General features: G+C 35.2%; 1 protein-coding gene across 1 annotated transcript in view; it reads left to right on the top strand.

Moving 5' to 3' along the window:
• ICE1 (interactor of little elongation complex ELL subunit 1) overlaps positions 1 to 21800 on the top strand; it is an 83912-nt gene that overhangs the window by 26344 nt on the left and 35768 nt on the right. The window contains exons 2-10 of the mRNA XM_036754495.1: positions 5808 to 5866; positions 7715 to 7749; positions 10520 to 10538; positions 11872 to 11983; positions 15089 to 15165; positions 17428 to 17465; positions 19818 to 19900; positions 20246 to 20285; positions 20375 to 20434. Of these exons, the coding sequence (XP_036610390.1) occupies positions 5808 to 5866; positions 7715 to 7749; positions 10520 to 10538; positions 11872 to 11983; positions 15089 to 15165; positions 17428 to 17465; positions 19818 to 19900; positions 20246 to 20285; positions 20375 to 20434 (523 nt within the window). The remainder of the gene's footprint in view (positions 1 to 5807; positions 5867 to 7714; positions 7750 to 10519; positions 10539 to 11871; positions 11984 to 15088; positions 15166 to 17427; positions 17466 to 19817; positions 19901 to 20245; positions 20286 to 20374; positions 20435 to 21800) is intronic.

The following is a 21800-nucleotide window of genomic DNA, read 5'->3' as shown; positions in this document are numbered from 1 at the left end:
TATAATATCTAGATTTCTCATCAAGTCACTAGCTTCCACTTGCTCCAATCTAATTTTTAAGGTAGTATTTTCTTCAGTGGTCTTTTGGACCTCCTTTTCCATTTGGCTAATTCTGCCTTTTAAGGCATTCTTCTCCTCATTGGCTCTTTGGAGCTCTTTTGCCATTTGAGTTAGTCTATTTTTTAGGTGTTATTTTCTTCATTATTTTTTTGGGTCTCCTTTAGCAAGTCATTGACGTGTTTTTCATGATTTTCTCGCATCACTCTCATTTCTCTTCCCAATTTTTCCTCTACTTCTCTTCCTTGCTTTTCCAAATTCTTTTTGAGCTCTTCCATGGCCTGAGACCAATTCATATTTTTCTTGGAGGCTTTTGATGTAGGCTCTTTGACTTTGTTGACTTTCGGCTGTATGTTTTGGTCTTCTTTGTCACCAAAAAAAAAAAAGATTCCAAATTCTGAGTCTGAATCTGAGTCTGTTTTCACTGCCTGGCCACGTTCCTAGCCAACTACTTGATGCTTGAGCTTTTCATCAGGGTTTGACAGCTTGTAGAGTAGAGAGTACTTTTTCCCAAGCTTTGGGGGCCTTGTGCTCCTGTTTTCAGAGCTATTTCTACACAGCAAGCTCTGCCACACCAGAGCTCCTCATTCCCCAAGAACACCCAGCCCTGACCGCACCTCAGATCCAAGCAGGCTCTGCAGTTCTGCTGTGGTCAGCCACTTAATTCCTCCCACCAGGTGGGCCTGGGGCCAAAAGCAACTGCAGCTGGAAGCTGCACCACTTCTGCGCCCCCCCCCCGGGGCTGGGGCCGACTGGGTACTCCTTTCACTCCATTCCAGCAGTTCTACCCACTAACCTTCTCTGTTGTCTTTGGTGTTTGTGGGTTGAGAAGTCTGGTAACTGCCACCACTCAATGATTCTGGGCCCTGTGGCCTGTTCTGCCCCGCTCCTGGTCTGGTTGTTACTGGTGCGGTCCATGCTGGGCTGTGCTCCGCTCCCAGCTCCATGCGATAGAGCCTTCCTCACTACCATCCAGGCTTTCCTGGACTGGAGCCTTGCTTCCCTCTTTTATTTCGTGGGTTTTGCAACTCTAGAATTTGTTCAGAGCCATTTTTTATAGGTGTTTGGAGAGACCTGGGGAAGAGCTCACGCAAGTTCCTGCTTTCCACCCGCCATCTTCGCTCAGTCCCCCCATCTTCCTCCCTTCTTTCCCTCTACTGTAATATGTGCCAGTGATGTAATTCAGCCTTCTCTGCCTCCTCCTTTCCTTTTCTCCCATTACAATCCCTTTTCACCACTTAAATAGGTTTTTTTATCATCACATCAAAGTCAACTTAAACCCATGCCATCTATGTATTTCCCTTTCTGAGTGTTTGCAATATTTTCTTCTTAATCTGAGGATTCTGGAATTTGGCTGTAACATTCCTTGGAGTTTTCAATTTGGGGTCCCTTTCAGGAGGTGACTGGTGGATTCTTTCGATGACTGTTTTACCCTCTGGTTCTAGGATCTCAGGGCATTTTTCCTTGATTTCTTGAAAGATGCTGTCCAGGCTCTTTTTTTTAATCATGGTTTTCAGGTAGACCAGTATTTATTAAATTTTCTCTCCTGGATCTGTTTTCCAGGTCTTTTGTTTTTCCATTGAGGTATTTTACTTTTTCTTTCATTTTTTCATTCTTTTGATTTTGTTTGAATGATTCTTGATGTCTCACAGATTCATTAGCTTCTACTTGACCCAATTCAAATTTTTAAAGAATTGTTTTGTTCAGTTAGTTTTTGTACCTCCTTTTCCTTTTGGCCAGTTTTACTTTTTAAGGAGTTGTTTTTTTCAGTGTCCTTTTTTTCCATTTTGTCAATTGTATTTTTAAAGGAGTTATTCAATTTTTCTTCTGCTTCTCTTATTTGACTTTTAAAATGTTTCTTGAGCTCTTCCAAGAAGGCTTTTTGGACTTGAGACCAGTTCCTATTTCCCTGTTAGGTTTTGGATATGGGTATATTGACCGTGTTTTCCTTTCCTTAATTTGTGTTTTGATCCTCCCTGTCACCAAAGATACTTCCCTATGTCATTGTTTTTCTTTATTGCTTTTTTCTCATGTTGTTTGCCTTTTTTTCCTGGCTTTTAAATTTGATTTCTGCTTCTTGTGCTGGGGGCTAGAGTCCTGGTCACTGATTTTGTGTGCTGGGGCCTCAGGTTCTGGCATCTAGAGGTTGTAGTGGCCTGGTAGTTGAGCTGGAGCTGCTGGGGCAATATTCTCTGGGTTTTTCAGGATCAATAAGGGAAGGAGAGAGCAACTTACTGCTTGCTCTGCCATCTTGGCTCCCAGAAGTTGAAATAGGTCGAACCATCTCTTTTTTAAACTTACTTTTAATATTGTCACTATGGGGAAACAAATTTTTGGTTATAGTTTACAATACCAGGAACAGTAGGCAACTGTGCTTTTCCCAATAGGCCAGTGGATTGTGGAAGTCCAGAGTAAATAAATGTTCTTTTGTCTGGTACCTTCTTACTCTACAAATGTGTAGGAGAAGTGTTTCTGTTCATATGTAAATCTAGAATCATAAACACTTTCATGAGAAATGATCTGTTTAGTTCAATTCCTGAAGATTTTTGAATTGGAGAACAAAAAAAGTGGATAGTTACTTCTGTGGGATGTTCTAAAATTGATTATCTGACAAAGGAAACTGAGGACAAAGTTATTGAGCCACCTGTGATTGAATTTGCAAAGCTGGCATTTGTATATTAAACCAGGTCACTTGAGTCCTGGGAGGTCAAAGCCCAGGAGTGATTTACAGAGTTGGTTTTTATTTTTATTTTTTTTTAAAAGAAGAATTGGAAAAATTATAGAAATTTGTTTTGAACATAATTTAATTGGTCATCAGACTGGTTAGCTTCTCCCACTTTCTTAATCCTATGCCAGACGTCCTTTCCTGTGGGATAGTACCTTTTGTAAAGTGTACGGGTAAAGAGGAACTCTTCACCTCTTCCCCCCCAGTCTTTTAGGAGAGTCTATTGCTTATCTTAGACTCTAGCTGAAGAAAAGAAAAGGGGGCTTAACGTAACCTCTAGTTAACCTTTCTCCAGCTGCCGAAAAGGGGAACTCATCTTCTGGTCAGCCCTGCTTTCTGCTTAGCGTTGGGTTACCACATTGCTCCCCTGGCTTTCTGCTAGAAAGGGAGATAACCTTTTGAAAAATCTTATTATCTTAGAATGATTTTATTCTTTCTCATTATCTGCTACTAAATGTTTATGTCTTCTCAATCCATTCATTAAATCTCTAGGTAACCTAGACTATCTATCTTAGTCTGTCTTAGCTCTCAGGGCAGCTCTTCCTAAAGGGAACCTAATCCTATAATCAAACTAAAAACAAATCGGAGTAATCAGCAAAAGCCGATTTCCTTTTCAAATGAGAACTTCAGATTTGAACTTCCCTAATTGGAGTTCACATTCTTGTTTTTCACAGAAGTCTGGTCTTCATGATGGATGGTGTTTGCAAGATGGCATAATAGAGTTTGATATTGAATTCGGAGTCAGGAAAACCAGAGTTCAGATTCTACTACATGAGCAGGAATTCACTGAACCTCTTAGAGTCTCAATTTCCTTTTTCTAAAAAGGAAAATGTCACCTAATTCATAGGGTTATTGTGTGGCTTAAATGAGATGCGTGTTAAACTCTTTGTATACCTTGAAGTGCTGTATAAATTTTAGCCATTCTTAGTCTCATGTACTTCGATGGATTTGTGATTTCATTGATGTAGATACTTACTCCACCAGTACAAATTGCAATTGTTCCATCCCTTGTCATCCTGTGTGGTACTTGGACATCTTTCCATAAATTGTCCATAGAGGGCCTGACCTTTGCAATGGAAATCTTCCTGTGATTCTTTAGTATTTTATAGTTTACAAGATACTTTCCCATATAGTGTTTCATCATTTGATACTCAATGTAGTTGGCGTATTTTACAGAAGAAATTGAGGCTAGGGTTGAGTGATTTGCATAATGTTATGCAGTTTCTAAGTATCAGATCTAGGAGTACCCAGATCTTCTGACTCTTAGTTTATGCTTTCAACTGAACCTCACTGAGGGCATGTGAAGATTATTTCAGCTATATGGAATGAAAAAAAAATGCAGAGGGAGAACCTAGTAGCCAACTTGTTGAATTGGGCTAGAGCAGAAGCTATATTGAGATTTAAAGGTTAGTTTAGAAGGCCTAGCATTATTAATCGTTGACTTAATAATTCTACGGTTACAAATGAATAAATCATAAACATCGATTCATATTTAGCATAGAGTTTTGATCTTTTCGTGTAGAGTCAGGAAGTAAACATTTTCATACTTGGTACAGTTGAATGTTGAAGTCACATACCATTTCTCATTCCTGGGGTAATATAAAATAAATGAAAAGAGGTTTAAATGAAAAAAAAAATTCCCTCCTTGTCGGAAACATTTATTCCTTTGAATCATCTACATTGTGAATCAAATCAGGTTAAACTTCTAGGAACTTAAGCAAGTAAATTATAGTACAGCATACAAAAATAACATTGTCAAAAACTTCTTGAAACCATCTAAATTTTTACTTAGAGTATCAGGAGAACATTTTGTTGGTGTAGAAGTATCAGCAGTTGCTAAAACAGGCTGCGCTAAATGACTCTGTTGAGTTTTTATTTTACCTTTTACCCTTGAAGACTTTCGAGAAGCTTTGCCCGGGCTAAATTGAACTTTAGATTTCGCTAAAGCCTTTGTCAGGTTATATGATGGTTCTTGGTTTGAAGTTTCTGACCCACTCTTACTTGGATTGACTAAATCAACTAATGGCTCAAGTTCTAAAGTATTATGTGTGCCATCAAAGGAAGTATTTGGGGATTCTGAAGTCTGATTATTTCCTTGAGAGTCAAAACTTGAATCAGACATAGATGGGTTCCACAAAGTGTCTTTATCAAAAATATCATTTTGACCACTGTCTGAACCATCCTCCTGTCTAGATGAAGGACAGTCATCATAATGACTTTCATTAGATGGAGGGTCACTCTGTTCTTGTTCAGTGTTTGGTGAATACTCAGTAGAGGCAACTGGATCAAGGGCATCTTCCAAGACATCTCCAGAAAGAATAGTTTGTACTCTTGGGACTTCTTCAGGAAGTTCATGCAATACAATTTGGTCTGTGCTTGATTTGACATTGTCATCTTTTGTAATCTTCCAATCTTCAGATTCTTTGCTACTTAAATTCAAATTACCATCTTTTCCATATCCATTTACAATATCTGAATTCATCCTGGATACATGATGGAGTAACATTGCTCCTTCTGAATTGCTAGTATTTTGCTCAATGGGACTGTGAGTGATTCGGCATTCTATTGTCTGTAGAGATTCTTCATGTTTGGCTTCTCTGTAGTCAATTACCAAAAGACCGTACTTTCAGAGATCATTTCTGTATTATGTTACTAGACTAGAGAATTGTGGCTGAAAATATAACAGAGGAAGAAGGAAGCCTTAAGAACATACCACTTTCACTTTTTGGTCTCTAAAGTTTTTTGTGTGTTTTGTTTTGGTAAATGGTTTGGTAATGAGTCTTACATTTGGTAAGTTTGGACTCCTGATTTAATGCAACAGTCACTGAGGGCCTACTAGGTGTAAGGCAGGAAATTCAAGTGCTATTGCCTGATGTTCAAATAAAAAGAAATATGAAGCGTTTAGCTCTCTAGGCCTAACAGTCTTCTACAGAGTGATGATACTACATGGATTAGCCAGTGCATTTGTTTGAGCTGCCTCCCCAGAAAATAGAAATAGCACTGATTTGTTTTTTTTTTCTTTCAGAATTTAAATGAATATGTTGCTGCACTAATCACACTGAAACAAAAGATAATTGATACAGAGTAAGTAAAACTGTTTTTAAAAGACATTTTAGGTGAGCAAAAGTTTTATTGTTTGGTTTTAATACATAGGTCTGGGGAAACTCGGAGGTAAGCACAAATTTTCTAATAGCATTAGTACAGTGGTCTTGAGATCACTGGAGCCAAGCCTGTGTGAGTTTTCTCTTTTGCTAACAGACTGGCACTGGAGAATGGTTTCTTATTTATGCAGTGACAGTATAATTTCAAGTTATTTTATTAGTGACATTTTAATTTTTTTCAATTAATAAATATCTGTTTTCTCTCTCACATCTTCCCCTCAGTGAAAAAAGAAAACTCTTCTAACCCTTGTATGTATATTTATGCATTGTAAAACAAGACAGATGTCCATATTAACTATGTCCAATAAATACATAGGGTGCTATAAAAGCTTAAAACTGTACTAAGATTTTTGGGACACCGTCCCTGTATCTCAGTCTGTACCCTGGGACCTTTACTTTTCTATCAGGAAATGCATAGCATGTTTCACTATGGGTCTTCCGAAATCATGGCTGGTCATGTTGGTCAGAGTTAAGTGCTCAAAGTTTGTCTTTACAATTTCTGATTCTGCTCACTTTACACTACATCAGTTCGTAGCAGTGTTCCCACAGGGTTCTCTGAAACTTCGTCTTTTATCATTTTTTTTTAGCATAGTAGTATTCCATTACATTCATTTACAATAAATTTGTTTAGCTATTGTGCCATTGTAGGATACCTCCCTTAGTTTCCAGTTCTTCGCCATCACAAAAAGAGCTACTATAAATATTTTTTGTACTTATGGATTATTTTCCTCTTTCTTTGATCTCCTTGGGGTATAGGCCTATGAGTGGACTTGTTAGGGTCAAAGGGCATGCACAGTTTAGTAACTTTTTGGGCACTAATATCTTTCTGGAATGGTTGAGTAATTTTACAGCTTCAGGTGGTGGACCAAAATTAAAAATCCAAAGGCAGGATTTTAGGATTAATCCACGTTCCCCTCATGGAATGAATGAGCACATTAGACCATGCTCTAATAGTAACATGTATCTTGGATAATTTTCATTTTTCTAGTATAATAAATGAAAGTTTCACAGTGTTAACTTTGAGCAAGACTCCTGCTCCCTTCCCCTCAAAAAAAAAAAAAGAAAGATAGATTAGGGACATGGGAAAGGAGAAAAATGTATCAGCCTATGAAAAAAATTGACTAGAAAATTTACATTTTTTTCTTAACTGATCTGTAGTACTATTAGCTTGGAAGGATTTACTATTTCCAAGATTGGTAGCTAGTTTGCAGGGTAAAATTGACTTAGAATAAAATGATCTCTCTCAGAATCCAGGATGAGAAATAGTTATAGGATCCCTAGGTTAAATGACTTTGGTCGGCCACCATTCTGTTTTCTGATATGGAAGCATTTTTGCTTGTGCTTTTAAGTTTCTTTTTGTACTCATTTTCCTCATGGTTTAAAAAAAAAAAGATGGAACACTACAATTTTCAGTCATTCTGGGAAGTTCAATTAAAATTGATTAAATTCTGTGAAAAGTCTAATACTATACCAGGCCTAGATTTTAGTCAGATCATATGACTTTTTAGCAAGTGGATGACATAGTTCAATAGCTTTATATAATAATTTAATGCAGCATTTTTAGAATGGTCAAATTTTGTGACTTGTTGATCCTAGAATAAATTTACCAAACTAATTGCTTTATAAAGTCACTTAGTATATGCCTTGTATATTGTACAATATCAATTATTAAATATAATTGTTGAGATTTTTTCAAATCAAAATGTAAACTGGTGGTTTTCTTTATATTTTCATTGTAAATAATTTATTCTGCTTTCTCTTTTATTCACAGTAATTTGCTGACAGAATATCAGAAGAAATGTGATGATATCCTTTCTAATAGCTTTTTACTTCTAAATATATTTTTCTTGGTGTATATTTCTTTAAAAAACAACTTTTTTATGTCTAATGTTTTTGAAGGAATTCTCTGATACTTTCTTACTCATTTGTAAGATGAAAGATTTAGGTTCTAGTAAAGAACATATCTTAATAGTTTAATATTTAGTAGCCAATGTATTTAATATTCTGAGTAGTCTGTACATTGACTCTGCATTAACCCTAGGATCCTAGGAAAGATTCAAGGCTTTTTGTATATAGTTTACCTCATTTTTAAAATGGACTTAGTATATCTTCTTTATTTGCCTGAAAATGATGTTACAGGAATTAACAGACATCACCTTGAGACCTTTAGAAGAATTTTACTGTAGCACAGAAATCTATAATAAAAATGAATTATTTACCCAAGATAGTTGGGACATGGAAATTCTGATTAAATAAATATTTATGTTAGCACACAAATATATACACACAAAGCACATATCATACATGAATTAGCAATGGCACAGAAGGCACTCAGCTTATATATAGTTATGAATATTAGTTATTGTACTGTTCTGTTAAATCCTGGATCTTTTTGTTTTCTAACTCCTTTGATTATGAATTAACAGGAATTTATTCTGTCAGTCAAAAAGCATTTATTCATCACCTCCTGCTGGAACTAAAAATGCCAAGAATTAGACAATCGCTCCTCAAGGAGGGTAGAGTTCATTGAGGGAGATATTGTATACATATGTTGAGTATTATCCAGATTATACACATGCACACCCAGACAAAATCCAAGGTAGCTAGCAGTCAGATTAGGAAACCTCTGTAGAATGCAGAGGTTATGAGGTGGTACTTTCCACACGTGGAAATGACAGCCAGCACAAAGGCATAGAGAGGGAAAAGAGTGTCATGTGTTTGGAAAAGAAAGGAGGCTTGTTTGGTTGGCCCATAGGAAGTGGGAAAGGGAGCGATGTGTAATAAAGTCATGAAAGGTATTATTGTGATGTTTGACTGTCAGTTATTAAATTTAAGTTTCATATACTTAGGTTATATGCAGTTGTTCATAGAAACCTGTGAAAATTGCTAATGTTTGATAAGATTCCATTTAAATTAAGTCTTGGTAGGCTTAAGTCAATATAAACTTTAGCATATTATTTTCTTGCTTTGAAAAGGACCAGTGATAGACTTTTGAAAACAAGTGCTATAAAAGTAGAATAGTGGAAATAAGATGCATTGTGAGGTTTTAGAGGAATTAAGGGAAGCCTTCATGAAGGAGATGGCATCTGATTGGGGACTTCAAAAGTTAGGTAAGAATTCAGTATATAGGATAAAGGGGTAAGGAGAGGTGGGAAAGTGTGAGGCACATTCAGCAGATTAATAAGGGTAATTTTGATTTCAGTTGGAATACGTGGATAGGAGTATTTGGGTGGCCCCAGTTTCTAGAAGGCCTTGGATGCTAGGCTCAGGAGTTGGAACTTTATTCAGCAGGCAGAATGAAGCCATTCAAAGAGTTTTGAACAGAAGAATGGATTAACCAATTCTGTTTGTGAGGAAGGTTAGTCTGGCAGCAGTGTGATAGACAGGACATAAGAAGAGAGTATAGTAGGAGGCTGTTTACTATAGGGACACCAGTAAAACATGAGGGTAGAACAGAAGAATTAATGAGCTGCAGTGAGGACCTTGTGTTAAAATAATGTTTCATCTGTAAGAAATAATGAGAATTCATCCTAATCTGATTGCATAATTTCTTTTTGAAATTACTTTTTTCCCCCTTCTAATTCAGAAGTGCTTTCGAAAGCCTAAATAATAAAGAAATATGTCAGTGTTCCATTACTGTAGGAGCTCATTTATTATTTAAAGCCACTTTCCAATTACTGCTGTGTATTTGAGATAGATCTTCAAGAAGAGTGTTTCTTAATCATTCTACTGAAAATGGAAATTGATTTAGGAATTCTTGTGTAGTGTTTCATAGACCCTTATCTTTATTAGTGGAATTAATTTCATTGTGTCCCTATTATAGAGTGAGCTCAGATTTTATCAGCAGGAATATTTTCTATTTTATTTTTTAGTCATGATTTTGTTCCCCGTATATATGTATCATACATACACATATAATATATGTGTGTGTTTGTGTGTAAGTATCTCATGTGAGGAACTCACTAAAGTCTTGCCTCCTCCTATTCTTACAATTATGTTAAAACCCAAATGAAGTTTTGGAGACAATTGATTTTATTGTATCATTAACAATGTGCTCTTAAGAATTCTGATCTTGCATTTCGCTTTTGAATCCGTTGGCTGTAGTTGTTTATAAAGGTCTTTGCTTATTTTTAAACAATCAAGCATTTATTAAAAACCTACTGGGTTCCAAAAGCTGTCAGGGATTCAGAGAAAAAAGTAAAACATACATAATTTATACAAAATTAATACAAGGAAGTTTGGGGAGAGAGTGAAAGACTTCATGTGGAAGGTGGTACTTGAGCTGAGTATTTATGCAAACTTGGCTAAGGTAAGGATGTAGCACATTTGAGGCACTGTAGAAAGCCCAAGGTACATCTTGTGTGGAACAGCAATTGGACAGTGTGTGCATGGAGGGGCAGTAAGGTGTAAGAAAATTGAGAAGGTAGGAAGGGGTCAGATTGTGAAGAGTTAGTAGTGCCAGATATTCAGTCCTAGAAGTAAGAAGTAATAGGTAACTGGGGGAAACCTATCACTGGCTGCAGAAAAATAATATTACAATATATAATTTTCCAAGTTTTCTTTAACTCAAGGTTACAGCTGCAGTTCGCAGAAAGGTAAGTATAGATTTAAATTATACAATTCACATGGGCCTTGTTTTTGAGTGGACATCCTTCACACTACAGTAAAGGAGCTGATCGCATATCAGTAAAAAAATAATATTAGTTCCTCCTTAATGACATCTTTCCAGGCAGCTAGGTGGCAAAATGGATAGGGTCCCGGGCCTGAAGTAGGAAGACTCATCTTCCTGAATTCAAATCTAGCCTCAGATACTTAATATTCTGTGACCCTGTCAAATGAGCTGGGGAAGGAAATGGCAAACTACTCCAGTGTCTTTGCCAAGAAAATCCCAAATAGGATCTTGAAGAGTAAGACATGACTGAAATGATGGGACAACTACATATGTGTGTACACAGATGTGAGACCCAACTAAAACAACTGAACACAGTCCGAACAATGACAGATTATATATAATAGCATCAGTTCACGTAAGTCTTTCAAAGCTGCATTTCTCTGGGGCTTCCCTGCTTTACCACATAATTATCTGAACATTATCTACTCATATAAGATAACCGTGCTCATTAAGCACACTGTTTTAGTTACTTAAGTGCTTACTCCCATTATTATGTAAGTGTAACTTCATTGACCAAAAGACTTTTTTGGTAGACTACAACTTAATAAACACTGTAATATATTCGGCTGGTTGTCTATTAGGATTTGTTAATTATTCAGATATCAATAAAGACAAGAGGGTCTTCAGAGCTTTCCTGCACTGATTCTTCTATTCTTACATCCTGGCCTTTGAGTTCTGTTTCATCAGTGACATTTAGCCAATGTTAAATCCTTTTTAAATTGACATTTTAGTACCATCAAATTATTTTGTGTAATTTGGACTATTTAATTTGGTTGTCTTAGTTTAATTTCAGCTATTTGAATTAATTACAAATAGTCATATTTTTAGTAGTGTTTCATTACATAATTGTCCTAGTTCCTTGCTTTTAGAACACAAAACATGCACTTAAGATTTTGACATGGGAATGAGTTAACTGATCTTTTAGGCTTACTAGATTAGGCTCAGTCCAAGGAGAGGTTGGAAGATAAATTTGCTGGGGCAATAGTAAGGTATTTAGTCTCCCAACGGATTGGAAATTGATATTAATTACCTCTTAAAGAAGTCCTTTTTTAGTCTGTTTAGCCAGCAAAAGAAAAAAGTAAAGAGTCATTGTAAGAAGTGGATTATGACATGCAGAGAACAGTTATCACAGAGTTAGCAAGAGTGTTACTTAAGCTCTCACTTGCAAAAGTAAAGCTGTATAAAAGAAGAATTTGAGTTAATTGCACTTACGTAACTAGATACTATAGTATTAACACATTACCTGTTTATTTTAGAGAAAACTCTGCACTTCGTAAGCAGGTGGAACAAATGCTGCAAAAAATTTCTCCTCTGGAGAAATGCCAGGAAGAACTGGGATGTTTGAAAGCAGAGCTAGAAGAGAAAAAGGTACAGTAGTGAAAAGACCAGTATTGTTTGGCTGAGGCTTACCCAAATCCCATATATTCGTTGCCCTGTGTAGTCATTTGGAGTGAGTTGTAGGTATTTTATTCTGTGCAGATATAATTCATGTTTATCATCTTGTTATTTTCCATCGTCGAGTGTTATTACGTAGCCTTGGGTCTTTAGACTTGGCCGGATTAGACATAGTTTCTGTCTTAAAATTCCACGATACTTGAAGAATTGTTAGAAATCTGGTTTTCATTTAGAATTTTATGTCACATTGAGAAGAATACATACTGCCTTTAAAAAAACAATGTTCACAAGGACTTTAATTTTCTTTTTGCAGAGTAGTCTTTAGAGTGGAAACCCATTTAACAGTTTTGATATCTCTTGACCTCCTAAACTGTGACATATTTGGCTTCTAATAATTTCATTTAAAAATTTTTTTAAGTTTAGAGTTTTGACTGGTTGTTGGTTAATTTTCAGTAATCGAAGATCTCATTTATTTGAAATGAGAAAAAAGATTTTACATAATTAAAAAAGGAACTGTTAACTGTTTAAGTAAGCAGCAAAGTGGTATATATAGCAAAGCACAATAATAATCACAAACATAGCATCTTTTAAGGTTTCCAAAGTACTTTATGTTTTTGTTTAATCCTCCCAACCCTGTGATGTAGGCACTATTATAATTCCCATTTTACAGATGTGAAAACAGGCTGAGAGATGTTAAGTGACTTGCCGAGGATCCACTGGTTTTGGTCTCAGGTCTTCCTGACTCCAGCTCCAATTCTCTTATCCGCTGGACTGCCTGCCAGTTTCCAAGACTGAGAATCAGGAGAACTGATGCTTGCTTGGTTATTAACTTTGCTAATAGCTAACTCTGACCTTGGACAAGTCTCATAATTTCTCAGGGTTTCAGTTTCTTCATATGTAAAATCAGTGATCCTTAGATCCTTTCCAGCTCTAAAATTCTTTGATTCTATGTATCTTAATATTGATTTTTCTAGATTTTTCTATCTTTATCCATCTTTTTTTAGGGAAAACATAATTATCAAAAATTCAAACTTGGAAAGAAGCTAATTAGAAATTGATAGAAATTGATTTGTAAAATATGGCCACATGAGTTTCCTTTATTGCCTTTTAGTTCACAAAATGATTGTAGATAGTTTTTTGATGCCTTCTTTAAAAAACATTTATTTCCAAATATACTCCTATATACCCAGATGAAAAAAATAGAAACAGTTCAGCAACACAGACCAGTAACACCTTGGCTTTGTCTTGGGGCACACACAGTATTCCACATAATCACCTTTTCAGTGAAGAGAAAGAGATGTCATTTCTCAACTTTTTTTTTCTTTTTTGAGTCGAAGTTTGGTCATTATAATTATACAACATTCAGTGTCATTTCATTCTTATGTTTTTGTTTTTCATTATTTTTATATTTTATATAAATATATATTTTATTTTTGTTATTCCTTACTGTTACCTATCTTGTTCTGTATCGGTTCATGTCTTCTTATGTTTCTCTGAGTTCTTCATAGTTATCATTTCTTATGATGCAGTAATACTCCATTGCAATTTTCATGTACCAGTTTGTTTAGCCATTCCCTAATTGAAGAGTGCTTACTTTGTTTCTAGTTTATTGCTACTCCAATAAGTATTTCAATTAATAGTTTGCTATAAGTGGAACTTTTCTTCCGCCTTTGGTTTTCTTGGGTTTGCTTAGCCAGGGTATCTGGCTTAAAGATTTTGACTATTTTAGTCACTTTTTTCCCCTCACATAATTCCAAATTGCTTTCCAGAATGACTAGAACAGTTGAAAGCTCTGCCCAACAGTGTAATAGTGTCCTTCTGCAGCCACTATAGCATGAACCATTCTTATCTTTATTATTAGTGTCAATTTGCTAGTAATGAGATCAGACCTCAGTATTTCAATTTTCACTGTTTCTAGGAACAATTTCTAGACCTGTGTTAACTAGTAGGGAGTGAGATATGCTTGACTTAACGTATTTTATTGGGAAGTCTGGTGTTTCTCCGTTGATAATGCTAGCGTTTGGCTTTAAATGAATTTTTTTTTTCATGTTAAAAAGTGGCCCCCTCATGTCTTTGCTTTTGAGGGTTTTTAACAGAAATGATTGTTGTACTTTGTTGAAGATTTTTTGTTTTATCTATTAACATAATCATAAGATTTGGGGTGTTTTTATTTTTACTATAATTTAGGATATTTTCCTAATGTTTGCATCTCTAATATAATTCTAGTTTGGTCATAATGAATGATTTTATGATCTATTGCTAGAGTCATAGGATCATAGATTTTTTCTGTCTTCATTCCTTAGAGTGATTGAGCTTTAGATCTAGAAGGAGTCATAGATGACATGGAATCCAACACCCCTAATTTTGTAGATGAGGAAAATGAGGCCTAGAGAAATTACATGTCTAGAGGCAGAATCCATATTTAAATTTTCCTAACTCCAAGTGCTGTCCTCTGTCCACTGTGCTGCATTGCCTTTCAGTCTTTGAGCTAGGGTTTTATTTAATATGTTCACTTCAATATCAGTTTACAGGAAATTTTTTTTAGCAAGACTTTTATTTAAACATTTACTGCATATTGCTCATTTAGTTATCTATTTCCTTTTTAGACCTTATAGCTGTATATCCCTCTATGCATAAATCAGTATTCTATTTTCATATGATTGGTAATTACATTTTTTTTCTGAACCTGTGATTTCACCACTGTAATAAACTCCCCAGTGAGAAAATTCCCCTTTATCAATGCAGATCAGCAATTACTCTGTTACTTTATAGTCTTTGAAAATTTCTCGTTGTACTAAAAGAGTAAGTGAAATACTCACTAATCACAGTATGTCCCTGAGTCAGGACTTGAATCTGGGTTTTTGAACTCCCAAGCACAGCTCGCCATTGTTCACCCCAGGTCGCCTATCAGGTTAAATTTTAAAATAATAATGATGTTTCTTCCCTTGATATCACATATATGGAATTCATCTACATTCATTTACAGTTATAAAAAAAAAGCTTTCAACTTCTGTCTTTTGTTTTGTTTTTGAGTTAGTGTAGTACAATTTTCAGGCCATTGCTTTTTTTCCTTGTTAGAGTTCTCTCAAGATATATCAGGATTCTTCTCATGAATATACTCGTGTGAAAGAAGAATGCCTAAAAAGTGATGCTCGGTAAGTTTTAAGTTTTTTTTTTTCCTTAAAGTAAAATGACTATATGTAGCTTATGGTTGTTAATTCTAGATTCTCTGTAGTTCTTCCATGCTTAGACTTTTTTTGTTGTTTCTGGAATTTTGTATAAAAATATTTATGAAATGTTGGCATTGAAAAAAGTGGCCCTTTGCTCTCGTGGGAAGCATAGAGTCAATAAAAGAACTTTTCGCTTCCCCAAAACAATCCAGCTCTCTCTTCTCCTGGTCAGCTCTGAGCCTAGCTTGTCTAGTTGGGAGCTCGTTAGGATGTACATCTGCATACTTATTGAAATCTTACCAAAATCCATTTTTTTCAAACAATTTGTCCCTCCTATAAAGATAAAACAAACTGAATCCTTTTGAGTGATTACAGTTTTTTTCAAGGAGGCTTTGTAATTTATGTTCTGAAACTTGTTAATGTTAGCACAATGTCATCCACAAATGAGGGACTGGGGTGAGGGGGGTAAATGAACAAGCATTTATTAATGCCTTCTATATGCCAGGTACTGTGCTAAGTAATTTATAAATATTATCTCATTTGATCATCACAACCCTATGAGGGGAGGGTTATTTTTACCCCATTTTACAGTTGAGGAAACTGAGGCATATGGAGATTAAAGTGACTTGGCCAGGACCACACAGCTAATACATGTCTGAGGTAATACTTGAAATCAGGTCTTCTTAACTCCAGGCCCAGCATACTATCCATTATGCCACCCACAAAAATGAGCTCAACATCTACAGGGACTCTATTAGATCTTCTTGGTCACAGTGGTGAATGGTTTTGGTGAGCATACGTCTCCTTGCTTCGTGCCTCACATAATGTTCGGTACTAGAGGGTCATTGAACAGTGATATTTCTGTCATCACATCTTACAGAGACTATTGAATGAGCTGATATATTGATGGGAGATACCATGTTTTAAAGGACCCTTAAAAGTAGTGTTTTATTCTACAAAACCAGATGCCTTTTTATAATCCTAACACCATAAACACAATGGAATCCATGTTCTCCACTTTTTTAGTTGTAGAATAGTAAAAATGTGTTCATTGTTGAACATCATTTGAAAGACTGCTTATTTCCTACAAAAACACTCATCATAAGTTCATTCAATAGATAGTCCTCATAAAGATTTTATATAGGTAGGAAAGTAGGTATATAGTTTGGTAATTATTTATACCTTCTGAATGTTACCTTTTGGTTTTTCTCAGGAGAAATAAGAGATTTTCTCCACACCTTTGATAGCTTTATCTCTGTCCAACACCTTCTGTATCATTGTTTCAGTATTCTCACAATTGTGTCATCTACAACATGGAACTCTAGTATATATACACTTGGTTTAGTTCACTTTCTTCTTTCTCTTTGACATTTCTCTTCTTTTATTGGCATACCTGCCACTGTAATATTACTGTCCATATGTGGTGCTTTCACTGTCCTTGAGAAAAGTTTATTAAAATGGATATTGTAGACCTTTTCTTTTTTTTTTTTCTGTTTATAGTTCTTCTGTTTTCATCACCTTTGAATACCTTTGGGATGATTTTGCTTACTTGGGTAGCTTGCCAGAAATTCTTTAAACTGGTTTTTGCCTCCATTGCTTCTCATTTCTTTATAGCATGATACTGCTCATAATCATCATGATCCTCTTTCGTAGGATTTTAAAATACGTTTACATTCTAGTAGTATTGGCTTTGGAAATCATCTATTTTCATTGCCTAGCACAGTGCCTGGCACAAAGTAAGTACTTAATAAATGTTTATTGATTGATTGATTGTCAGGAAGGCAGATATTTGCCAACTAAGGCGTTTTCTAGCCTTCTCATTGGGGCAGTTAGTTTACATTGGTGAACCTTCTAGATGAAATTAGTATAACCAGTACAATGTTATCCCCATTTTTTTTTTGATTTTCATTTCCTTAGTTGGTAAATTGTACCCCTTCCACCCATATCTCTTTCACATTATTGTTGTTTTTTTTCTTTTAACTAATTCTGTTAATATAGTAAAACTCTTTACAAATCGCTAACCAAGGGATAACTCCCACAACAGTAACAATTCTTTTCATATAATTTCTTTTTTCCTTTTTGGTATTATTTGACAGTAACATGTCCAGTGCTTAGCAATTCTTTTTTTTTTTTTTTAACCATTCATACATTAGAAATTTGTGTCCTTCATATTACAGTATCTGATTGCACAAGCAGAATTCCATATCTTGTGCTGTTACTTACTATTTAATTTGAAATTTTAATCAGGAAGAAGAAACTTGAAGCCAAAGTGAAAAAGCTTGAAGGTAATTAGCACCACTATGATGATGATAAAGTAAATCATTTCTGTTTTGTGCTGGTACTTGACTGATTGATCCATGCTACAGTATATCTTTCATGCTATAGAAGTAGATAACTGCATTAACAAATCTGTCAGAGAAATTACAAATCCTGTACTTGACTTTGTAATTACTAGACAGTCGTATTTGACTGGAATGTGACAAGTCATTGAAATGTTTTTACAGTGCCAATGATAGGAGCACTATAGTTTGCTATACTAGGCAACAATTAAGTAGTGGATTTATTTTAGAAAGTTAAAAGAAATAAGTCTTTTATACTATTTTCCTTAAGGAAATGGAAGTCACCACTGAGAAAAGATAACATTTTTAGTAGCAAGCAAATTGTGGTATGTATGAGGAGAGAATTATAATAAAACTTGTAATTTTTCCTAACTATGTTAGAAAAATTGATACTTTGGATCGGAGATCAGCACCTTAAGTGCTGGTCTTCATTTATTTTTCCTTTGTTTGGAGGAGGAAGTATTAGCTTTTTGGTCTTCTGCTACACCCACTAAAATACTGTTATACTGGGAAGGTATAACTCATCAACAGCTATTTTAGTTATTAGTTAACATGTCAATATGGTTTGGAAAGAATAGGCCTGGTGAGGTGGGGAGTTTGTGGAGTGGGATGGAATCAGGAAGAAGTAAAGCAAAAATGATATGGAAAGTGGGAAGGCTTAGACAGTTGGGGACACACTGGATTGAAAATTGGTGTATGGGGTCTGAAAAAATCTGAGTTCAAATCTTGCTTTAGACATTAACTAGCATGTAACCCAGTGTGAGTTATGTAACCTCCCTCAGCATCAGTTTCCTCATCTGTAAAATGATGGGGTTGGACTTTATAGCCCCTTTCATCACTTCTAGCTCCAAATCCATAATCTTATGATTTTCTTACTTGGCCATTTTCACACCTTGAGATACAGACCTCTCTCCAGAATTCCAGCCTGGCCACTGAAGATTACTTTTTGTGTTCTCAGTTACTACATCTGCCCTTTCATGTTCAGCATCATACTCCAGTGGCATGATAGTCCCCTACTTTAAAAAAAAAAACAAACTGTTTGCATCAGGTGTGGAATAAAATATATCTGGAGTAAGATAGGATAAAAGTTTATACTGTAACAACTAAGAACTGGCATAGGTTCAGGCATAAACTTGTTATCTTGATTAAATTTAAAGTTTAGATTTGAACTTTTAAAACCTAAATACTAATGATTTCATCTCACTTAGGAATTGTATAAACTTTGTTAATAAAATGCATAGGTAGAGAATTCCTGTATGTTGTATCATTTAGTAGTAGATTAAGGAGATACGGTTTTTATTGAGGGAAATGCTCTGTAGCTCACTTTTTTGCTTTGTGTCACTCTTTGTACAAGCATATCTTAAAATTTTCCTTTGAAGCGTAAGGGGTAAGATATTTTTGTTTTGTATGAGCTGTTTGAATTTGTTATTTATTACATTTTTTGACAAACAGCATAGGACCTACTTTTATTTACTCTTGGTATAAAAGAAGGACTAGGGAGTGTTAGAGGAATCAGCGGAAGAATATCTTTGTCTGATTTAGAGGGCCCTTATCAATCTTTATTTTTCTGTAAATTTAATTTTTAATTCCATAGTGGTGCCATAGCATACATTCAGTAGTGTCTTCCTGTTATAATCAGTACTGGTCAGACCCTTACTAGAGTATTCTATCCAATTTGGAGCTCCACAGCTAAGGAGGAACATGGAGAGCTACAGATAAGAACCTCAAAGATGAATGAAGGTTCGTAACTAAAGATTTATCAGAAAGGGTTTCAGGAATTGGGATCATTTATTCCATGGAAAGGAATGGTGAAGAATTACAGTAACTGTTTCATTAATAACAGAAGACTTCAAATGTAGAGTATCACTTAACTGTTCTTTGAGATCAAAATAAATTGAAACAATTTTAAAATTACATAGATGAAATTTTGTGAAAATAATTTCTTGATAATGAGGGTTACTGCACATAGGAATTTGTTTCTTGAAGAAGCTTGTAGGATTTCCTCTTTGCTGAAGAGTCTTTACAAATTTGATTTTTGTCTTTCTAGAATGATTTGTATATGTTCTTACCAGGACTAGAATGACTTTTTAAACTGTCATCAATTCTACATATCCTGGTAAAATATTGAAGGGAAGCTCTTTTACATTATTCTATTTTAAAATATTGTAAATGAATGGAGAACAGTTTTATGCACATAGCAGCCATATGCCTGTCTGTATTTCATGAATGTAATTAACCATAGTAAAATTGATGTCTTTTTGTTTCCCCTTTCCATGTCTTCTTATTCATTAAATAAAGAAGCTGCAGTAAAACACACCGAAGACTTAAAACAATTGAAAATTGAAAAGAAAACTCTTGAAAAAGAGCTCAAGAAGACACAGGTAATAAAAGATAACCTACAAAGTCTCTTGATTTATAGGTTTAGAGCTTACATACTGTCTTCATAAATCTCAGAATAATTACTCATATAGATGTAAGTTCTCCTAAGAGCTTTTACTTGTAGAAACATTTCTTTATATGAGAATAGCTATAGAACAAAATAAAAACAAACTTGAAATTAGTAAATTGTGCTATATTAGGTATTAATCCAAGGTTTGTTTTTCTGGTGAATTTCTTATAAGTGTGTGTGTGTGTGTGTGTGTGTGTGTGTGTGTGTGTGTGTGTGTGTGTGTGTGTGTCTATGTGTGTATAATAGAATATTGTAACAAAACTTTGTTATTTAACAGGAAAAACTTGATGAATTTCCTAAGCAAAATAATAAGAAAGGTGAGTATTCACTTTGTAACTATATTTGATTTTTCTTTTGACTTAGACTATACTCTGCATTTTAAAGTTATCCTTCTCTGTATCTTTAGTGTTGAAACATATGGGGACCCAGAGTTCCAGTAATGAGCCAGTTGAAAGCCTAGACAAGAGTGAGTAGCTTTCCAATTATTGTTTTGATTTTAGCTTAAGTTTAAAAGTATATGTAGCTTATAATAATCATAGTAATAACAACTAACATTATATAGTAGCTACTATGTGCCAGGCATTGTGCTTAGCACTTTACAAATAATATTTTATTTGATCCTCATAACAACCCAAGGAGATTGGTGCTGTTATTATTTCCATTTTACAGGTGAGGAAACTGAGGCAAACAGGTTAAGTGACTTGCCCATAGTCACACAGCTTGTAAGTTTGTGAGGCTGGATCTGAACTTGAGTCTTCCTGATTCCAGGCACAGCGCTGTATCCACTATACCACCAACTGTTCCTAGAAAATAAGTGCAGTGAATTATTTGCTGCTGTAAAGCATATTCAGATCTTTATGTCATTGGTATTTTTAATTTTTTTGTAGAATAGTAGCTGGGTGGGGAATTCTGTTATCTCTGATCCATTGTAGGTATGGAAGACCTCATTTGTAGATTGAATAGGATTTTGTAACTTATTTAATTTCCACAAGTCATAGGGAGCATAATGATGCCATTAGCAGAAATAGGGAAGTCTTGGAGTGGAAAAAAATGTGATGAGTCTCGTTTTGGGCATTTTTAATTTGTGTTGTCATTGCATCTGGGAGATTATTAGGAGACAGTTGGAGTAGGACTCTAGAGCTTGGAAGAATAGGTGGTAGAAATAGACATTCTACTAGTAGTAGACCTGTGATTAGTCTCCTCTCCTGACTTAGAGTCACTTGTTCATTCCATTATTCTATTCTGCTTTCCACTTGGAAGTCATTTGTATAAGATTATAGTTAAGACTGAAAAAGGAGAATGTAAAAAAAAAAAGAAGACAGAGGGAAAATACTTGAAAAAATGACAATGTTTAGAAGCCAGGAAGAGAGAAAGGAGTTTGCCAAGGAGACAAGGAATGCCTTGATTGGGAGGAGGAGAGCAGAAATCAAAGATGGAGATTATTAGGGTGTCTGGGATGGGCAGCAACCTCAGAAATTGTGAAGTGGTTAAGGAGGATGAAAACTGACAATGTCTTTGAATTTGGCTGTGATGTGGTCATTGGGAACCTTCAAAAGCAGTTTAGCAGAATGGTGAGGATGAAAGCCTTGTAGAAGAGTCGTCAGTGACTCAATGAGAAGTAATTCTTTAGGTGCAGCTGTTTGACCCATTGTTAGCATTGCTGAATAGGGGATTCCTCTACAGATGTAGTGTTGGACCAGATAACCTCTCTGTTCTCCTTCAGATCTGATTCCGTGAGATAGAAGATAGATTTCTTTCAAGATGTTTAGCTCTGCTGCCATTGTGACCTTGAATAAGTCACTTAGCCTCTCTGTTAACCCCATTTGTAAGAT

The sequence above is a fragment of the Trichosurus vulpecula genome, chromosome 1 (genome assembly GCF_011100635.1).
Source record: "Trichosurus vulpecula isolate mTriVul1 chromosome 1, mTriVul1.pri, whole genome shotgun sequence".
NCBI classification, from domain to species: Eukaryota; Metazoa; Chordata; class Mammalia; order Diprotodontia; family Phalangeridae; genus Trichosurus; species Trichosurus vulpecula.
Note: the sequence above shows the minus strand (reverse complement) of the source record. Positions and strands in the feature narration are given on the sequence as shown.